The sequence below is a fragment of the Sapajus apella genome, unplaced genomic scaffold, assembly GCF_009761245.1.
Source record: "Sapajus apella isolate SASKATOON/1434 unplaced genomic scaffold, GSC_monkey_1.0 scaffold12, whole genome shotgun sequence".
Classification (NCBI taxonomy): Eukaryota; Metazoa; Chordata; class Mammalia; order Primates; family Cebidae; genus Sapajus; species Sapajus apella.
The window spans coordinates 27,639,555-27,658,112 of NW_022436952.1; the positions used below are offsets into that span (position 1 = coordinate 27,639,555).

Sequence of the window (18,558 nt, forward strand, 5' to 3'; positions counted from 1 at the left end):
CTGCCTCAGCTTCCTGAGTAGCTGGGATTACAGGCACGCACCACCATGCCCAGCTAATTTTTTGTATTTTTAGTAGAGACGGGGTTTCACCGTGTTGACCAGGATGGTCTCGATCTCTTGACCTCGTGATCCGCCCGCCTCGGCCTCCCAAAGTGCTGGGATTACAGGCTTGAGCCACCGCGCCCGGCCTAATCTTATTTTATTTAATAGACAAGCAAACAAAAAAAGACAGGAGCTCAAAGGCAGGCGCTTCCTCCGAAGTCCAGGTTTCTAAGGAAAGCAGCCCAACCTGAAAAAAAAAAAAAAAAGGTAACGCAGGACGAAAAGGACTGAAGACAGAACAAGGGAAGTAAGAGGAAAAAAGCGCGGGCGATCAAGCTGGTAATCTAAGGATAGGAGGGAGGGAATAAAGAGGGCAAATGAGGGACAGATCCTTAAAGAAATCTAGAAGGGCAGCCCCCCCCAACTGGGCGCCCCCGAGCAGGCCAAACACGCCAGCAACAACGGGAGTGCTTTCTAATTCTTCACCCCCGTTTTCTACTTTCACAGATGAATGAAAGTGGACAACTCGAGAGCAGGGTGACTTTCCTGTCCCAATCCCGCCCGCGCTCCAGAAAGGAGCTCGCGGTTCCGATCCCCTTCACTCAAACCTCTTCTCTCACCCAAGGTCTGCCACCTCCGGACCAAACAAAAACGGGTCTAGGGGCTTCCTTGGCCGTTAGGAAGTTGTGTATACAAGCCTAGCATCCTTTCTCAGACTTTCTCCGCCCGCCTTTGAGAACATGAGCGGTGTCGGCGCTACTGGGATTTCTCCCCGCCCCCCTCGGTTTATTCCCCACCCCACCCTCTGTTCCCCTTTCTTGGAGTGTGAACCACCTCTCCTTTCTTGGGACTCTTAGGGATGGTTCCAGTCACGTTTTTTTGGTACAAACACTGAATGCGGTCTGCACCGGGCGCAGTTCCGTGAGGGGTGTAAATCTGAGGGAAACGAACAAGGAATTCCAAAGGCCCCGCACCCTCAGCGTCTCCCGCCATTTCCCTGACGAGTTTCCCGGATGTAACCCCTTCCTCCGCGGCACTTTAGACACCACGGTGGTGGCTCCCTTTGGTGCAGGAGGAGGGAACTCGACTCTGGTCCAGCCTCCGCTGCCGGGAGTTTCCGGCGACTCCAATCCGTGCCCCACCTTCGAGGCCATTGGGAAAAAATAAACTACCCAGTAGATCTCCTTCACTTTGCACTCACCATCAGTTCCAGCTTATCGACCTCCGCCTCCATGTTGAATAGTTGACATTCCTCAGACCGCGGCGGCGCTTAAGCCGCAAGCCATACTAGCATGGAGGGCCTCCATTGGACAGCTGTCACTCAACGTCTCGCACTCATTGGCTCCTCCGTTCCACCGGCTCCCGCCCATTGGCAACTGGGTAACGCCCCTCTGCATGAGACACATTTTCCTGTTGGGCAAAGACACAAAACGCCGCAGGAGGATTGGCTGCTGTGCACATTTTGTTTTCTATTGGCTGCCCCCTGCTCTCTACTTTCAATTTTATAGTTGGGGCGCAGCAGAGAAGAGCTTGCGATTGGTGCAATCGGAAGAAGAGCCGACCAATCACACGAGAGCTTCCACCGACAGCAGAGGGGACGTAACACACCTTTCCTCTCCTGCTTCCCCTCCCCTTCTCTCCCGACTTCCCCTTATTCATACTAGAAGCGCCTCAGCTCTGATTGGCCGGGACACTGTGCTATCTCAGCCAATCACAAGCAAGGCTGTCCTCCTACACTATCCGAAGAGCGAATCATGCAGAAACCGTGTCTACGATTGGTCCCTCCCTGACAAGTATTTAATTTTGAATTTTTCTTTATGGCGTGGGAGAGGCTACAGCCCGGACTCCATCGACTCCCCCGGCTCTTAGACTAGTAAGTGCAGGGACGATTATTTCTTTGTTATCCAAGCTCGTGTCTTGAGTAGCTGGGCCTGTTGATGCTTGTGTTTTTACGGTTTAAGGAGTTGGGGACTTTGGCTGGACACGGAGGGGAAATGGAAAAAGAAAGGGGAAGTTTGGGGCTGGGGAAGAAATGCTCGGCCTGGCTTCATCTTAAGCATACTTCTATTTAATTAACACTAAGCAAAATATGTTTTAGAGCAAACCATCTGCCTTCCTTTTGAACATTTCTTTACATGTTTACTGCTCAAAGTCACAGATCAGCGACATCCGCATCTCTTGGTTGCTTATTACAAATACAAATTCTCGGGCTCCACCCGGATTTGCTGATTCAGAATATGCATTTTAACAATATTTGCTTCAGTGATTTTCTATGCACATTAAAGTTTGAGATGGTACATTTCTTGACTGGGAATATTACTATGTTACTCGGTATTGTCTGGCATCGTGTCAATTTTAAAAGTGTGTCCTGTTTATTGAGTGCCTAATACTGTGCGGGACGAGACTTTAGGGAGCTGCAAAAACAAGACAGGAACAAAAAACAAAAAAAAAGCTTTTTCTTTTTTTTTTTTCTTTTTGCAAAAACAGCATAAAATGTAAAATTAAATATAAGTAAGTACCCGGAAATAATGCTATGGGTGTTCAAGAAGAATCAATTGGGCCGGGCGCGATGGCCCAAGCCTGTAATCCCAGCACTTTGGGAGGCCGAGGCGGGTGGATCACGAGGTCAAGAGATCGAGACCATCCTGGTCAACATGGTGAAACCCCGTCTCTACTAAAAATACAAAACATTAGCTGGGCATGGTGGCACTTGCCTGTAATCCCAGCTACTCAGGAGGCTGAGGCAGGAGAATTGCTTGACCCCAGGAGGCGGAGGTTGCGGTGAGCCGAGATCAGGCCATTGCACTCCAACCTGGCTAACGAGAACGAAACTCCGTCTCAAAAAAAAAAAAAAGAAGAAGAATCAATTGAACTGGTAATGGAAATTAAGCAATCGAAGGCTGTTTATGGAGGAGGGCAAGAGACCTCCATAAAAATGTGTTTTAGGAAGATGGCAATGAAATGCAATAGTCGTTTCTGTTGTTGCCACAGCTTTGAACGTACCCCAGAGCAAAGAATTTTTTTTTTTTTTTTTTGAGTCGGAGTTTCTCTCTTGTTACCCAGGCTGGAGTGCAATGGCGCGATCTCGGCTCACCGCAACCTCCGCCTCCTGGGTTCAGGCAATTCTCCTGCCTCAGCCTCCTGAGTAGCTGGGATTACAGGCACGCGCCACCATGCCCAGCTGATTTTTTGTATTTTTAGTAGAGACGGGGTTTCACCATGTTGACCAGGATGGTCTCGATCTTTTGACCTCGTGATCCACCCGCCTCGGCCTCCCAAAGTGCTGGGATTACAGGCGTGAGCCACCGCACCCGGCCTAAGAACTTTTTTTTTTTTTGAGACTGAGTCTTACTCTGTCGCCGAGGTTGGAGTGCAGTGGCCTGATCTCGGCTCACTTCAACCTCCTCCTCCTGGGTTCAAGAGATTCTCCTCCCTCAGCCTCCTGACTAGCTGGGACTACAGGCACACGCCACCATGCCCAGCTAATTTTTTTACTTTTACTAGAGACGGGGGTTTCATCATGTTGACCAGGATGGTCTTGATCTCCTGACCTCCTGATCCACTTGCCTCAGCCTCCCAAAGTGCTGGGATTACAGTCATAAGCCACTGCGACCGGCCATCATTGCCCTTTATGTAAGTCAGTTTCATATGGTTTAACCTAATATATTGGTGAAAAGGGTCAAGTGTTTGTCTACTATCTTTCCTCTCAACTTCTGACTTTGAACATAGAACATAAGCAGTTAGATGTTTTTATATATCCTATTGTCATCCTGTAATCAGATCCTCATGCCCTAGACAGTTGCAATAGGCTTGTAAGTGGTCTCTTTGTCTTCAGTCATGGTCCCATAAATCAAATTTCCACAATGCTGCCAAAATGTTCTTTCTAAAGGACAAGTATGAGCATGACAATTATCTGCCTAAAATCCATTATTGTTTCTGATGTCTTGGTCCTTATCCACCCTCTAGCTTCATTGATCCCAAACAAAACTTTATGTTGCAGGATATGCTTGGTCACAATGAGTCCTTTCTGTGATTCCTCTGACATACCTTTCTGTGAAATGTTTCCATGTTATTCCCTCTGGTGAGATGAGTCCTCCCCAGGTCCACCTTAACCTATCCCCTTCATCAAAGCTCAGCTTAAGGAAAATCTTTTCCAAAAACCTCAACCCTATGAAAGAGTTATGTACCCTTGCTTTATTTCTCTGTTAACATATACGTTTCCCATCATAACCCATACCATATTGTATACCCGTTTACTTTCTGCTTACCCTTCTCTCCCAACTATAAACCCTTGGAGGGCAGGGATGTGTCTTGTTCATCTTCATAGCAAGTTATCACTATATGTTGACTTAAACTTAACTTCTGTATGTTAAAAAATCAGATACAGTAATCTCAAGCAGTAAAAAAAAAAAAAGAAAGAATAATAATAATAATAATGATAAAACTTACTGCCTGCCAGGAACTGTAAATACTTTACCTGATTTACTCATGTACTCCTCAAAACTCTGAAGTAACTTCCTGTTAATATTATTAAATTGAGCCAGGTGCTATGGCTCACGAATGTAATCCCAGCACTTTGGGAGGCAGAGGCGGGTGGATCACGAGGTCAGGAGTTTGAGACCATCCTGGCCAACATGGTGAAACGCTGTCTCTAAAAATAAATAAATAAACAAACATACATACATACATACATATATATTATTAATTCACAGGGGAGGAAACTGACACAGAAAGGTTAAAAACCTGTTGGAGGTCATAAATAATAATTTATGACAGTATAGTAGAGCCATGATTTGAACCTATGCAGTATAAGTTCCTGGTCCTCACCCTTAACCCCTACAGTATACGTCCTCTTGTTTTTTGTTTGTTTGTTTGGTTTAATTTTGGGGGGGTTTCTGAGGCAGAGCTTCATTCTAATTTTTATATTTTTAGTAGAGATGAGGTTTCACTATGTTGGCCGGGCTGGTCTCAAACTCCTGACCTCCAGTGATCTGCCCACCTTGGCCTCTCAAAGGGCTGGGATTACAGGTGTAAGCCACCATACCTGGTCTATAATATTGTCTTTATTATTGTTTGATTTGTTATCAGGAGCTCCAGATATACCAGTTTTCTGGTTCCTTAGCCTAAAAATCTTTTAATGAAAAGAGGATATAAGTAAAAATGAGAGTAATTTCTAGAGATCATAGAATTACTTAGGATATATTTATGTTGTTGTTTTTTCTTTTTTTTTTTTTTTTGGAAATAGTTTCTTGCTCTGTCTTCCAGGCTGGAGCGTAGTGGCGCAGTCATGGGTCACTGTAGCCTCAAACGCTTACGCTTATGCCAGCCTCCTCCCTCAGCCTTCGGAGTGGCTAGGACTATAGGTGGGCCACCACTATGGGCTTTTTTTTTTTTTTTTGGTAGAATTGGGATTCTCACTATGTTGCCCCGTGTGGTCTCAAATTCCTGGGCTAAAGGGATCCTCCCACCTCCACCTCAGCTTCCCAAAGTGCTGGGGATTACAGGCGTGAACCACCGCCCCTGGCCTGTATGTTTTTGTTTCTAATGATTTTTCAGATTATTTGAGAAAGCAGTGTAAGAAAAAAAATTAGTTTTAAAAATACATAGGCCAGGCATGGTGACTCACGCCTGTAATCCTAGCACTTTGGGAGGCCAAAGCAGGCAGATCACCTGAGGTCAGGAGTTCAAGACCAGCCACACCAACATGGCAAAACCCTGTCTCTACTAAAAATACAAAAATTAGCTGGACATGGTGGCACGCGCCTGCGGTCCCAGCTACTTGGGAGGCTGAGCCAAGAGAATTGCTTGAACCCGGGAGGCGGAGGTTGCAGTGAGCCAAGATTGTGCCACTGCACTCCAGTCTGGTGCCTGGTGAGAGTGAGACTCTTATCTCAAAAAAAAAAAAAAAAAAAAAATACAAAAATTAGCCAGGCCTGATAGCATGCGCCTATAGTCCCAGCTGCTTGGGCAGCTGAGGCAGGAAAATTGCTTGAACCCGGGAGGCAGAAGTTGCAGTGAGCCGAGATCGTGCAACTGCACTCCAGCCTAGCCAGCTGACAGAGCGATACCCCATCTCAAAAAAAAAAAAAAAACATAAGGGCTGGGTGCAGTGCTTCGCACCTGTACTTTCACCACTCTGGGAGGCTAAGGCCAGTAGATTGCTTGAGCTCAGGAGTTTGTGACCAGCTTGGGCAACATGGTGAAACCCTGTCTCTACTAAAAATAGAAAAACCAGCCAGCCATGGGGATGCACCCTTGTAGTTCTAGCTACTCAGGAGGCTGAGGCAGGATTGCTTGAGTCCAGGAGGTCAAGACTTCAGTGAGCCAAGATCGTACCACTGCACTCTAGCTTGGGCAACAGAACAAGACCCCCTCTCAGAAAAAAAGGAAAAATGTTTTAAGGAATCACAAAAGAATGAGTTTCTATTCAATGTTAACAATTAAAATCTCACCTAATCCAGCAAAAAAGAATGTGTAGGTCTCATTATCCTTTTGGAAAGGGGATAAGTATATGTATTTTAAGCTAGAGGAAGACTCCTATATACTCTTTCAATTTGGGCAATTATCCTCTGGAAAGTACCTACTGCTTTTAATAAAGTAATGATACATAAAAAAAAAAAAAACCTTGCTTTTTTGAGCTCTTGTTCTGACTGAGGTAGAAATTTGCTATTCTCCACTTTTACAAGAGCTGTGATTATTTTTGGATGGAACAACTATCTAGGAATTATCTTAGACTGCATGTTTCTACCCTGACAGATTTAGCATAGTTCCTTAATCCTCTGCATGTGCCAATCACTGTATTTAATTAGCAGGAGATTAGATAGAAGCACTAATAACCCAGGTTAGACACACAGACACAGACACACATACATACACACACACACACACACACACACACACAGAGAGAGAGAGAGAGAGAGAGAGAAGAAAACATGACTTAGTTCCTAGACATCTTTTTTATTGAAAAATAATTCCCAAAATGACAGACATTGGCTTGTGTAGGACTCTTTGGAATTTGAATGCATAGACATTGGAACAGCCACCAGGAAAGGACTAGCAAGAGATGGCCCTGTTTCAGAATGGTGGTACTCAACTTTTCCAGCTAATGGTACATACTAAAGTTTAAACGTCAAACACACTACTAGCCTTATTATTATTATTATTATTATTATTATTATTATTGAGACAGTCTTGCTCTGTTACCCAGGCTGGAGTGCATTGGCATGATCTTGGTTCACTGCAACCTCCGCCTCCCAGGTTCAAGCAATTCCCTGCCTCAGCCTCCTGAGTAGCTGAGATTATAGGTGCATGCCACCACGCTCAGCTAATTTTTGTATTTTTAGTAGAGATGGGGTTTCCCCATCCTGGCCAGGCTGGTCTTGGACTCCTGACATCATCATCCACCTGCCTCAGCCTCCCAAAGTGCTGGGATCGAGCCACTGCACTCCAGCCAACAAAAAAAATGGTAGTCCAGTTTAAACCACACTTCTGTAATCCTGACTCCCAGTTGTCAGAGGCAACAGTACTGTCTTGTAATTATTTCTTCTGGTATTTGCCTTCATATTTCTAAGCAACATTCATACTATTATTTCATGATTTTTTTTTCAAGTTTAGACACTATATAAATTTAGACAAATACTGACATTTTCTCTCCTTCTTCCCAGTATACCTACATCATCATTTTTGTTTAAATAAATAGTCAATGCTTATACTTTTTTTTTGAGATGGAATGTCACTCTGTTGAACATGGTGAAATCCCATCTCTACTAAAAATACAAAAATTAGCCAGGTGTGCACCTGTAACCCCAGCTACTCAAGAGACTGAGGCAGGAGAATTGCTTGAACCCTGGAGGGGGAAGTTGCAGTGAGCCGAGATTGTGCCACTGCATTCCAGCCTCAGAGACAGAGTGATACTCCGTCTCAAAAAAAAAAAAAAAAAGAATTCTAGGATGGAGCCAGGCATAGTGTCTCATTCCTGTAATCCCAGCACTTTGGGAGGCTGAGGTAAGAGGACTGCTTGAACACAGGAGTTCAAGACCAGCCTGGGCAACAGAAAAAGAATGGGGGAGGACCGTGAAGGGTCAGATGGAAGACAAAAGGAGGTTATTCGGGGAGTTTCAGATACTAGGGCTCCCAACCAGTGGACTCAGCCTTAGGTAGAAGTTTCCAGTGGCATTTGTCTATAGAAGGTCGTGACCGTACAGGAGACCACCCTGGCCAACATGGTGAAAACCCATATCTACTAAAAATAAATAAATAAATAAATAAATAAATAAAATTAGCTGGCCATGGTGGCGCACACCTGAAATCCCAGCTACTCTGGAGGCTAAGGCAGGGGACTCATTTGAACCTGGGAGGCGGAGGCTGCAGTGAGCCAAGATCATGCCACTACACTCCAGCCTGTGTGACAGACCAAGACCCTCTCTCAGGAAATAAAAAGATCCTGACCATAGATTTGATGAAGTGTAACCATTTTTTTTTTTAGGCAGCCGTGAGATTACGCCTTCCTAGGAGGCTCTCCTAAATATCTTCCTCATAGTATTTTTATCTTGTGGTTTTGTTTTGTTGTTTATGTGCTTGTTTGTTTTGGAGACAGGGCCTCCCTCTGTTGCCCAGGCTGGAGTGCAGCGGCACAATAAAATTCACTGCAGCATCAAGCTTCTAGTCTCATGTGATCCTCCCACCTCAGCCTCTTGAATAGCTGGGACTACAGGCTTGTGTTGTTTTAAGTTAAACGAACAAAAAGTCAGTCCTTTAGACATCCCGTGTGTTTAATAATCCCTGCTTCACCTTCCTTCATTATTTCAGCAGGAAGAAAAAGTGATATAATAGAGGTGAAGTCAACCAACTATGTTTGGTGTGTTTTCTAAGCCCCTAAGGAAAATTAAGAGCTTTTCTTAATTATCAAATTGGAAACTGATAGGCTAATAAGATGCTATCAAGAATCTCATCTTCTGGCTGGGCGTGGTGGCTCACGCCTGTAATCCAAGCACTTTGGAGGCCAAGGTGGGCGAATCACCTGAGGTCAGGAGTTCAAGACCAGCCTGACCAACATACCGACATGGTGAAACCCCGTCTTTAAAAAAAAAAAAAGGATCTCTACTTCTAGGAGGAGGGCCGTGGATAGATGCACTGCCACCGTTTGCCATTAGGGGTGCCCTCTGCAAGTCTTGGAACCAAACCAGTGCTCAGTTTTTACAACCTGCAACAGGGTAGTGGGGTTTCATCAGCCAGTGGAATCTGAGCACTGAGCAAGTATAGTGCTGCATACCAAGTGCTGAAAGGTTTCTGAGTGAACAAAAGTGGAATGAATGTGTATTTTAAAGGCCAATTGTTCCCATTCAAATCTGAGTTTGAAGGGAAAGAGGCCCAGACCTTGAGATAATTTTCAGTTCTGCTACTTGAATAACATCTTTGTTCCTCAAGTAGCAACAACTAAAACCAGCAAAGCCCTTCTGGAACTTCAGCTCAAACTAGCTGTGACTTAATTTTCTTCAGAAAAGGATCCAGACTGAAATGTGAATATACTAGATAATGTTTCTGTTCTGTTTTTCCATTTCGTACTACAGCTACAGAGACCATTTTATTGAAGGTTTCCAAAGTGTTCACTTGGTCACAATCAAGATAATGGTAACACATATTTAATGGTAATATATTTAATGTTAAATTGATCATTATGATATATCGATATATAGATGTATGTTAGCCTATAGTTTATTAGTATGTATATATATATATATATATTTTTTTTTTTTTTTTTTTTTTTAGATGGAGTTTCACTCTGTCGCCAGGCTAGAGTGAGACTCCTATAATCCCAGCACTTTGGGAGGCCAAGGTGAGCAGTTCACAAGGTCAGGAGTTTGAGACCAGCCTGACCAACATGGTGAAACCCCTTCTCTACTAAAAATACAAAAAAGTTAGCTGGGTGTGGTGGCTCGTGCCTATAATCCTAGCTACTCAAGAGGTTGAGGCAGGAGAATTGCTTGAACCTGGGAGGCAGAGGTTGCAGTGAGCTGAGATCAAGCCACTACACTCCAGCAGCCTGGGCAACAGAACAAGACTCCATCTCAAAAAAAAAAATGCACTTTATTTTGACAGATCCTAATTTGCTGTTACTGCATCAAGTGGCATTGCCACTTAATTTTTTATTTTTTAACTTTTAAAATTTCATTTTGATTATTTTCAAATTGGCCAATAATAATTATACATATTTTAGGGGTACATAGTGATGTTTTGATACATATAATGTATAGTGAATAGATCAGGGTAATTAGCATATTTATCATCTCAAACATGTATCCTTTATTTGTGTTAGGAAAATTCAATACCTTCCTTCTAGCTATTGGAAACTATAGTTTAGGAGCTGTAGTCACCTAGAAACTAGATAACATATTACTGGGTTTTTTTTGTTTTTTTGTTTTTTTTTAAAGATGGAGTTTCACCATGATGGCCAGGCTGGTCTTGAACTCCTGACCTCAGGTGATCCACCCACCTCGGCCTCCCAAAGTGCTAGGATTACAGGCGTGAGCCACCGCGCCCGGCCTCATATTATTGTTAACTATAGTCATCCTACAGTGCTGTGGAACACTAGAAGTTATTCCTCTTGTCTAGCTGTAATTTTGTTACTGGAAAGGGGTCCCAGTCCACACCCCAAGAGAAGATTCTTGGACCTCATGCAAGAAAGAATTCAGGGCCGGGCGCGGTGGCTCAAGCCTGTAATCCCAGCACTGTGGGAGGCCGAGGCGGGTGGATCACGAGGTCAAGAGATCGAGACCATCCTGGTCAACATGGTGAAACCCTGTCTCTACTAAAAATACAAAAAATCAGCTGGGCATGGTGGCGTGTGCCTGTAATCCCAGCTACTCAGGAGGCTGAGGCAGGAGAATTGCCTGAACCCAGGAGGCGGAGGTTGCGGTGAGCCGAGATCACGCCATTGCACTCCAGCCTGGGTAACAAGAGCGAAACTCCGTCTCAAAAAAAACAAAAAAAAAAAAAGAAAGAATTCAGGACAAGTCCACAAAGTAAAGTGAAAGCATGTTTATTAAGAAATTAAAGGAATAAAAGAATTGCTATTCCATAGGTAGAGCAGTGGCATGGGCTGCTCAACTGAGTATACTTTAGTTGTATCTTGATTGTATGCTAAACAAGGGGTGGATTATTCATGGGTTTTCTGGGGAAAGGGTGAGGATTTCCCAGAACTGAGGGTTTCTTCCCTTTTTAGACTGTATAGGGTAACTTCCAGACATAGCCATGGCATTTGTAAACTGTCTTGGAGCTGATGGGAGTGTCTTTTTCTATGCCAATGCCTTATAATTAGCGTGTAATGAGCAGTAAGGATGGCCCGAGGCTACTTTCATTGCTCTCTTGGCTTTGGCCAAGTTCTTTACTGCATCCTGTTTTATCGCAGGGTCTTTGTAACCTGTATCTTGTGCCAACCTCCTATCTCATCCTGTGACTAAGAATGCCTAAATGGAGCCCAGCAGGTCTTAGCCTCATTTTACCCAGTCCCTATTCAAGGTGGAGTCACCTGGTTGAAACGCCTCTATTTTGTATCCTTTAACAAATCTCTCCCTATCCCTCCTTCCTCCCCACATTTCCCAGCCTCTAGTATCCTCTGTTCTACTAGGTAATGCTTTTATTTGACATTATTTTATTTATTTATTTATTTTTGAGTTAGAATCTTGCTTTGTCACCGGGCTGGAATGCCATGGCATGATCTCAGCTCACTGCAACCTCTGTTTCCTAGGTTCAAGCGATTCTCTTGCCTCAGCCTCCTCAGTAGCTGGGACCACAGGCACATGCCACCATGCCCAGCTAATTTTTGTATTTTTAATAGAGACAGGGTTTTGCCATGTTGACCAGGCTGTTCTCAAACTCCAGGCCTCAAGTGATCTGCCCGCCTCAGCCTCCCAAAGTGTTGGGATTACAGGCATGAGCCATCTCACCCAGCCAGTGATGTTTTAAAATACTTTATTTTAATTTTTATTTATTTATTTTAAAAATATTATTTCCTTTAGAAAAAAGATGGTGTTTCACCATGTTGGTCAGGCTGGTCTTGAACTCCCGACCTCAGGTAATCCACCTGCCTTGGCCTCCAAAGTGCTTGGATTACAGGCGTGAGCCACCACGCCCAGCCTAAAATGCTTTAAAATAACTGTTTTAAGGCCCACGCCTGTAATTCCAGCACTTTGGGATTATGCCACAGGGTGTGGTGGCATGTGCCTGTGGTCCCAGCTACTGAGGAGGCTGAGGCAGGAGAATTGCTTGAACCCGGGAGGTGGAGGTTGCAGTGAGCCGAGATTGTGCCACTGCACTCCAGCCTGGGAAACAGAGCTACACTGTGTCTCAAAAAATAAAATAAAATAACTTTTAAAAATAATAATAATAAAATAACTTTTAAAACACCCATGTCTAGGCCGGGCGCGGTGGCTCACGCCTGTAATCCCAGCACTTTGGGAGGCCGAGGCGGGTGGATCACGAGGTCAAGAGATCGAGACTATCCTGGCCAACATGGTGAAACCCCATCTCTACTAAAACTACAAAAAAAAATTAGCTGGGTGTGGTGGTGGGCGCCTGTAGTCCCAGCTACTTGGGAGGCTGAGGCAGGAGAACTGCTTGAACCCAGGAGGCGGAGGTTGCAGTGAGCCGAGGTCACACCACTGCACTCCAGCCTGGTGCCTGGTGACGGAGTGAGACTCTGTCTCAAAAAAACAAAAATAAATAAAAATAAAATAAAATAAAATAAAATATAACACCCATGTCTTAAATTTGGGGTAATTGTAATTTCATTTTACAGTATATTGCCTATTTAATCTAGTCTCACACCACAGCATATCAGAAAGAACATGGAAGACTTACAGGTCTAAACTTTACGGCATTGTATTGACAGATTGTCTAATCTTTCTTACCCTCAGTTTATTCTACTGTAAAAATGGGAATAAAAATCCTCCTTGTCAGGGATAATACCTTGCAGAATAGTGAGGGTTAACTGAAAAGATGTATGTGAAGATGCCTAAAAGTAAAGGGGTGTTGAATAAATGGTTAATGTTTCCTCATCTTACTACCAATTCCGCCTGTCACAGTGGATGCTTAGTAGATGCTGCTGATAAAGAAACATATTCTTTTAATAACTGACTATAACCCAACTACAACCATTTTCACTACTATAAAGAAAGGGAAATTCATTTGACTTAATGAAGAAAAGCAACACAAACAAACCAAACTTAGAGAATAATATAATGCCAAGACCGAGATCGCTCAAGAGATAGTTTAAATCTGGGTTTACATTTTCCTCTACTTCAGGGCTTTTCTGGGATGTTGGTAGTGACCTATTTCTGAACCAAGATGGTGTCTATAAGGATGTGTTCATGGTATGATAATTCATTTAGCTATATACTTAAGATCTGTGTATTTTCTATATGTATATATTATTCTTCAATTAAAAATGTAAAAAATTTCTCTGCAGAAACCATGCCCAAGTTCAAACAACGAAGAAGAAAGCTAAAAGCCAAAGCCAAAAGATTATTGAAAAAAACAGAAGCCTCCCACATTCAGTCCAAGCTAATTACACCTCCTCCTCCACCACCCTCACCAGAAAGGTAAGGAATAATGTGGAACAGAAAAAAATACTAGAAAGATCTGATCAGTTTAAGATAAAGTTTCCAGATTTAGCAAATAAAAATAGAAGGCAGGGCCAGGTGCAGTTACTCATGCCTGTAATCTTAACACTTTGGGAGGCTGAGGCGAGTGGATAACCTGAGGTCAGGAGTTCCAGACCATCCTGGCCAATGTGGCGAAATCCTGTCTCTACTAAAAATACAAAAACTAGCCAGACATGATGGTGGTTATCTGTAATCCCAGCTACTTGAGAGGCTTAGGCAGGAGAACTGCTTGAACCCAGGAGGCAGAGGTTGCAGTGAGCCAAGTTAGTGCCACTGCACTCCAGCCTGGGCAACAGAGCGAGACTCCATCTCAAAAAAAAACAAAACAAAAAAAAAGAAGGCCCAGTTAAATTTGAATTTCAGATAAACAGTGAATAATTTTTTCATATAATTATGTCCTATGTGATATTTGGAATATATTTATACTAAAATTATTCGTGCTTTATCTGAAATTAATTTTTTAATTTTAATTTTGATTTATTTATTTTTGAGATTGAGTCTTACTCTGTCACCTAAGCTGGAGTGCAGTAGCACAATCAAGGCTCACTGCAGCCTCGACTTCCTGGGCTCAAGTGATCCTCCCACCTCAGCCTCCCAAGTAGCTGGGACCATGGGTGCGTACCACCACACCTGACATATTTTTTATTTTTTGTAGAGATGGAATCCCACTACGTTGCCCAGGCTGATTTCAAAATCCTGGGCTCAAGCAATCTTCCCGACTCAGCCCCACAAAGTGCTGGGATTACAAGTGTGAGCCACTGTGCCCAGCCTGAAATTAAATTTTAACTGGACGTCCTGAATTTTACTTGGCAAACATAGTTTCAGAATTCTATAGGAGCACAGGGAAAACTTCCCCTTCCATTTCTGAAGGTTCATGGAAAAATCAACTGACAAAAGAAAAAGATTAATCAAAGAAAAGACATACAAATGTATTGATGTGCACACAGGGGAAAACCACAGAATGATTATCCCAACCCCTCAGTGGGGTTCAGTACCTTATATACCATCTTGAGGTTGCAGAGAGAATGGGAGCTTAGATTGTGTCAAAACAGCTTATGGGAGATGGAGAAGAGGAGGCCTGGCTAGCAAAGGTGGTCTTGTTTGCGATGAAACCTCACAAGTAGCAGCCCTCAGAGACAATAGATGGTAAATGTTTCTTTCAGATCTTTAAAGGTGCCAGGCTTTCTGTGAATCTTTTCTAGATCTGAATGGACAAGGGAAAGCCTCAGAGAAAGTCTGGCAGCATCAACGCAGATTTTCTTTACAGATGCAAATCTCTCCCACCAGAGACAACTTCACGGCTATTACTGTATTTCTAGTCCTTCTGCATACCATCCTGAACTGTGTCAAGGACATCTATTTTGGGGCAAAATATTTTGGTTTCTGGCCTGGCACAGTGGCTCATGCCTGTAATCCCAGCACTTGGGGAGGCCAAGGTGAGAGAATCGATTGAGCCCAGGAGTTCAAGACCAGCCTGGGCAACATAGTGAAAACCTCATCTCCAAATAATAAAAGTAAAGTTATAGCACTGAAATGTCCTTTGATGTGATAAAAAAAAAAAAAAAAAAAAAAAAAAAAAAAAAAAAAAAGAAAGAAAGAAAGAAAGAAAGAAAGAAAGAAAAAGAAAAATAAAAGTAAAGTTAAAAGAAAGAGAAATATTTTGGTTTCCTTCACTTCATTTGAAGTGAAAATAACAAGGAATTATATTCAAATGCAAAGTAACTACTTTTTTCTTCCCTTGTGAATTTAATGGCATAAATCTGGTAACTAAATAATGAAAGAAGGGCATAGGACTGCAATTGCCTGACAGGTTCTCCTTGTCCATTGCCCAGAAAAAGCCAGTTCACTGAGATAGTGGAATTGCAGTAGAAAAAGAACTTAATAAATGCAGAGCTGACTATGTGACAGACCAGAGTTTCTTACTATAATCAATTTCCCCAAAAATTCAGAGACTAGGGTTTTTTAAGGATAATTTGGTAGATAGCGGGCTAGAGAATGTGGAATGCTTATTGGTTGGGTAGAGATGAAATCACAGGGGGTCAAAGTGTGTTCTTCTTGCTGTCTTCAGTTCCTAGGTAGGATCACAGAACAAGTCGAGCCAGTTTTCCAGTCTGGGTGGTGCCAGCTGGTCCATCAGAATGCAGGGCCTAAAAAATATCTTGGGCCAGATACCAGGGCTCACACCTGTTATCCCAGCACATTTAGAGACAAAGGCAGAAAGATCACTTGAGCTCAGGAATTCAAGACCAGCCTGGGCAACACAGCAAAACTTTGTCTCTATTAAAAATTAAAAATAAACCAGGCGGGGTGGCTCAAGCCTGTAATCCCAGCACTTTGGGAGGCTGAGGCGGGTGGATCACAAGTTCAGGAGCTCGAGACCAGCCTGGCCAATATGTAGAAACCCCATCTCTACTAAAAATACAAAATTATCCAGGCATGGTGGTGGCATGCCTGTAATCAATCCCAGCCACTCGGGAGGCTGAGCCAAGAGAATTGTTTGAACTCCAGGAGGTGGAGGTTGCAGTGAGCCGAGATCTGGCCACACTCCAGCCTTGGCAACAAAAGGGAAACTCTGTCTCAGAAAAATAATAAAAATAATTAAAAATGATTATCCAGGCATGGTGGCATGCACATGTAGTCCCAGCTATTCAGGACGCTAAGGTGTGAGGAATGCTTGAGCCCAGGAGATCCAGACTACAGTGAGCTATAATTGTGCCACTGCACTCCAGCCTGAGTGACAGAGACCCTGTCTCAAAAAAAGAAAAAGACCTTGAACAGCAATCTTAGGTTTCACAATAGTGATGTTATCCATAGGAGCAGCTGGGTAGGTTAGGAATCTTGTTGCCTCTGGCTGTATGACTCCTGAACCATAATTTCTAATCTTGTGGCTAAATTGTTAGTTTTACAAAGGTGATCTAGTCCCCAAACCAGGACAAGGTTTATTTTGTGAAGGGGCTGTTAGCATCTTTGTTTCAAAGTTAAACTGTAAACTATATTTTTCCCATAGTTAGCTCTACCTATACCCAGGAATGAACAAGGGCAGCTTGGAGGTGAAAAACAAGATGGGTCAATTAAGTCAGATTTCTTTCACTGTCATAATTTTCCTCTGTCAGATTTTGTTCTCACTGTCACAATTTTTGCAAAGGCAATTTCAGGACTAGAATTTAAATCTTCATTTAAAATATTAGTTTAAGTTTGGTAATTTATTTTCTGACACTCACAACTTAAATGGGCCATTCAAAGAGATGAGACTCTGGGCCAGCATGGTGGCTCATACCTGTAATCCCAGCACTTTGGGAGGCTGAGGCTAGAGCATCACTTGAACCTAGGAGTTCAAGGTTACAGTGATTAAAAACAAAAAAGAAAAGAAAGAGATTCTGTGTTCCTAGGGGGCTGGTTTACACAGTAACTTTTTTGTTATAGCTCTTTTTACAGAAAGTTTTTTAAAACAAACAGACCCTTGCAGTGCAGTAACCATGATAATACCACCTTGATTCATTTCTCTCTCTCTTGAATATTGTAATAGCCTCCTAACTGGTCCTCCTGCTTATGTCTTTGTCCCTCTGCCATGGATTCTCAATGCAGTAGCCAGAGCAAGCTTTGGAAAAAAAAATTTTTTTAATTAGTGCTTGTTTATTTAATTCTATTTACTTCTTCTTCTTCTTCTTTTTTTTTTTTTTTTTTTTTTTTTTTTGAGACAGAGTCTTGCTCTGTCTCCCCGGCTGGAGTGCCATGGTACGATCTCTGCTCACTGCAGTCTCCACCTCCTCCTGGGTTTAAACAATTCTCCTGCCTCAGCCGCCCAAGTAGCTGGGACTACAGGTGTGCATCATGACCCCAGGCTATTTTTTTTTTTTTTTTTTTTTTTTTTTTTTTTGAGACGGAGTTTCGCTCTTGTTACCCAGGCTGGAGTGCAATGGCGCGATCTCGGCTCACCGCAACCTCCGCCTCCCGGGTTCAGGCATTTCTCCTGCCTCAGCCTCCTTAGTAGCTGGGATTACAGGCACGTGCCACCATGCCTACCTAATTTTTTGTATTTTTTTTTTTTTGTTGACAGAGTTTTGCTCTTGTTGCCCAGGCTGAGTGTAATAGCGAGATCTTCGCTCACTGCAACCTCTGCCTCCTGGGTTCAAACTATTCTCTTGCCTCACCTTCCCACCACACACAGCTAATTTTTGTATTTTTAGTAGAGATGGGGGTTTCACCATGTTGGTCAGGCTGGTCTCGAGCTCCTGACCTTAAGTGATCTGCCTGCCTCAGCCTCCCAAAGTGCTGAGATTACAGGAGTGAGCCCTACACCCAACCAATTTTGTTTACTTCTATCAGGTGCGTGTGTGGACTCCCTATAACACACCCAGTTTCTAACATGGTAGTTACAAGACAGGTGAGACTATTTACCCATTGGTCTCCTTTTGTTTAATTTTCTGTCAAAGTAAATACAGTTACATTTAATTGCTAGATAGTTTTCCCCAATCATGTTGCCATAGTACACAAAGTTAATGCTAAAATGTAACTTACCTAATCCCTAGATCTCAGCTCACTGCAACCTCCACCTCCCGGGTTCAAGCGATTCTCCTGCCTCAGCCTCCCATGTAACCGGAATTACAGGTGCCCATGACTGCGCCCAGCTAATTTTTCTATTTTTAGTAAAGACAGGATTTCTCCATGTTGGCCAGGATGGTTTCGAACTCCTGACTTCAGGTAATCCACCTGCCTTGGCCTCCCAAAGTGCTGGGATTACAGGCATGAGCCACTGTGCTCCGCCAACAGGTATTTTCTTTAGGAAAAAATTTCAAGTTAATAAACCACTTTAGGCCAAAGTAGGAATTCACCATTCATGCTTACTTTGTGATTA

The 18,558-nt window shown here is 43.2% G+C and overlaps 2 protein-coding genes across 4 annotated transcripts in view; one reads left to right on the top strand and one right to left on the bottom strand.

The window, feature by feature from the left end:
• Positions 1-1,381, bottom strand: part of SKA2 (spindle and kinetochore associated complex subunit 2) — a 32,722-nt gene extending 31,341 nt beyond the window's left edge. For both annotated transcript variants that reach the window (XM_032280687.1, XM_032280688.1), the window contains exon 1: positions 1,244-1,381. In XM_032280687.1, coding sequence (XP_032136578.1) covers positions 1,244-1,276 — 33 coding nt within the window. In that variant the 5' untranslated portion in view covers positions 1,277-1,381. The remainder of the gene's footprint in view (positions 1-1,243) is intronic.
• Positions 1,382-1,462: 81 nt separating this feature from the next.
• The window catches only part of PRR11 (proline rich 11), a 33,168-nt gene continuing 16,072 nt past the window's right edge, over positions 1,463-18,558 (top strand). The window contains exons 1-2 of one of the 2 annotated variants that reach the window (XM_032280685.1): positions 1,463-1,915; positions 13,508-13,640. In XM_032280685.1, the coding sequence (XP_032136576.1) occupies positions 13,513-13,640 (128 nt within the window). In that variant the 5' untranslated portion in view covers positions 1,463-1,915; positions 13,508-13,512. Of the gene's footprint in view, positions 1,916-9,140; positions 9,690-13,507; positions 13,641-18,558 lie in introns of those variants that run through there. The other variant, XM_032280686.1, reaches the window with a different exon arrangement.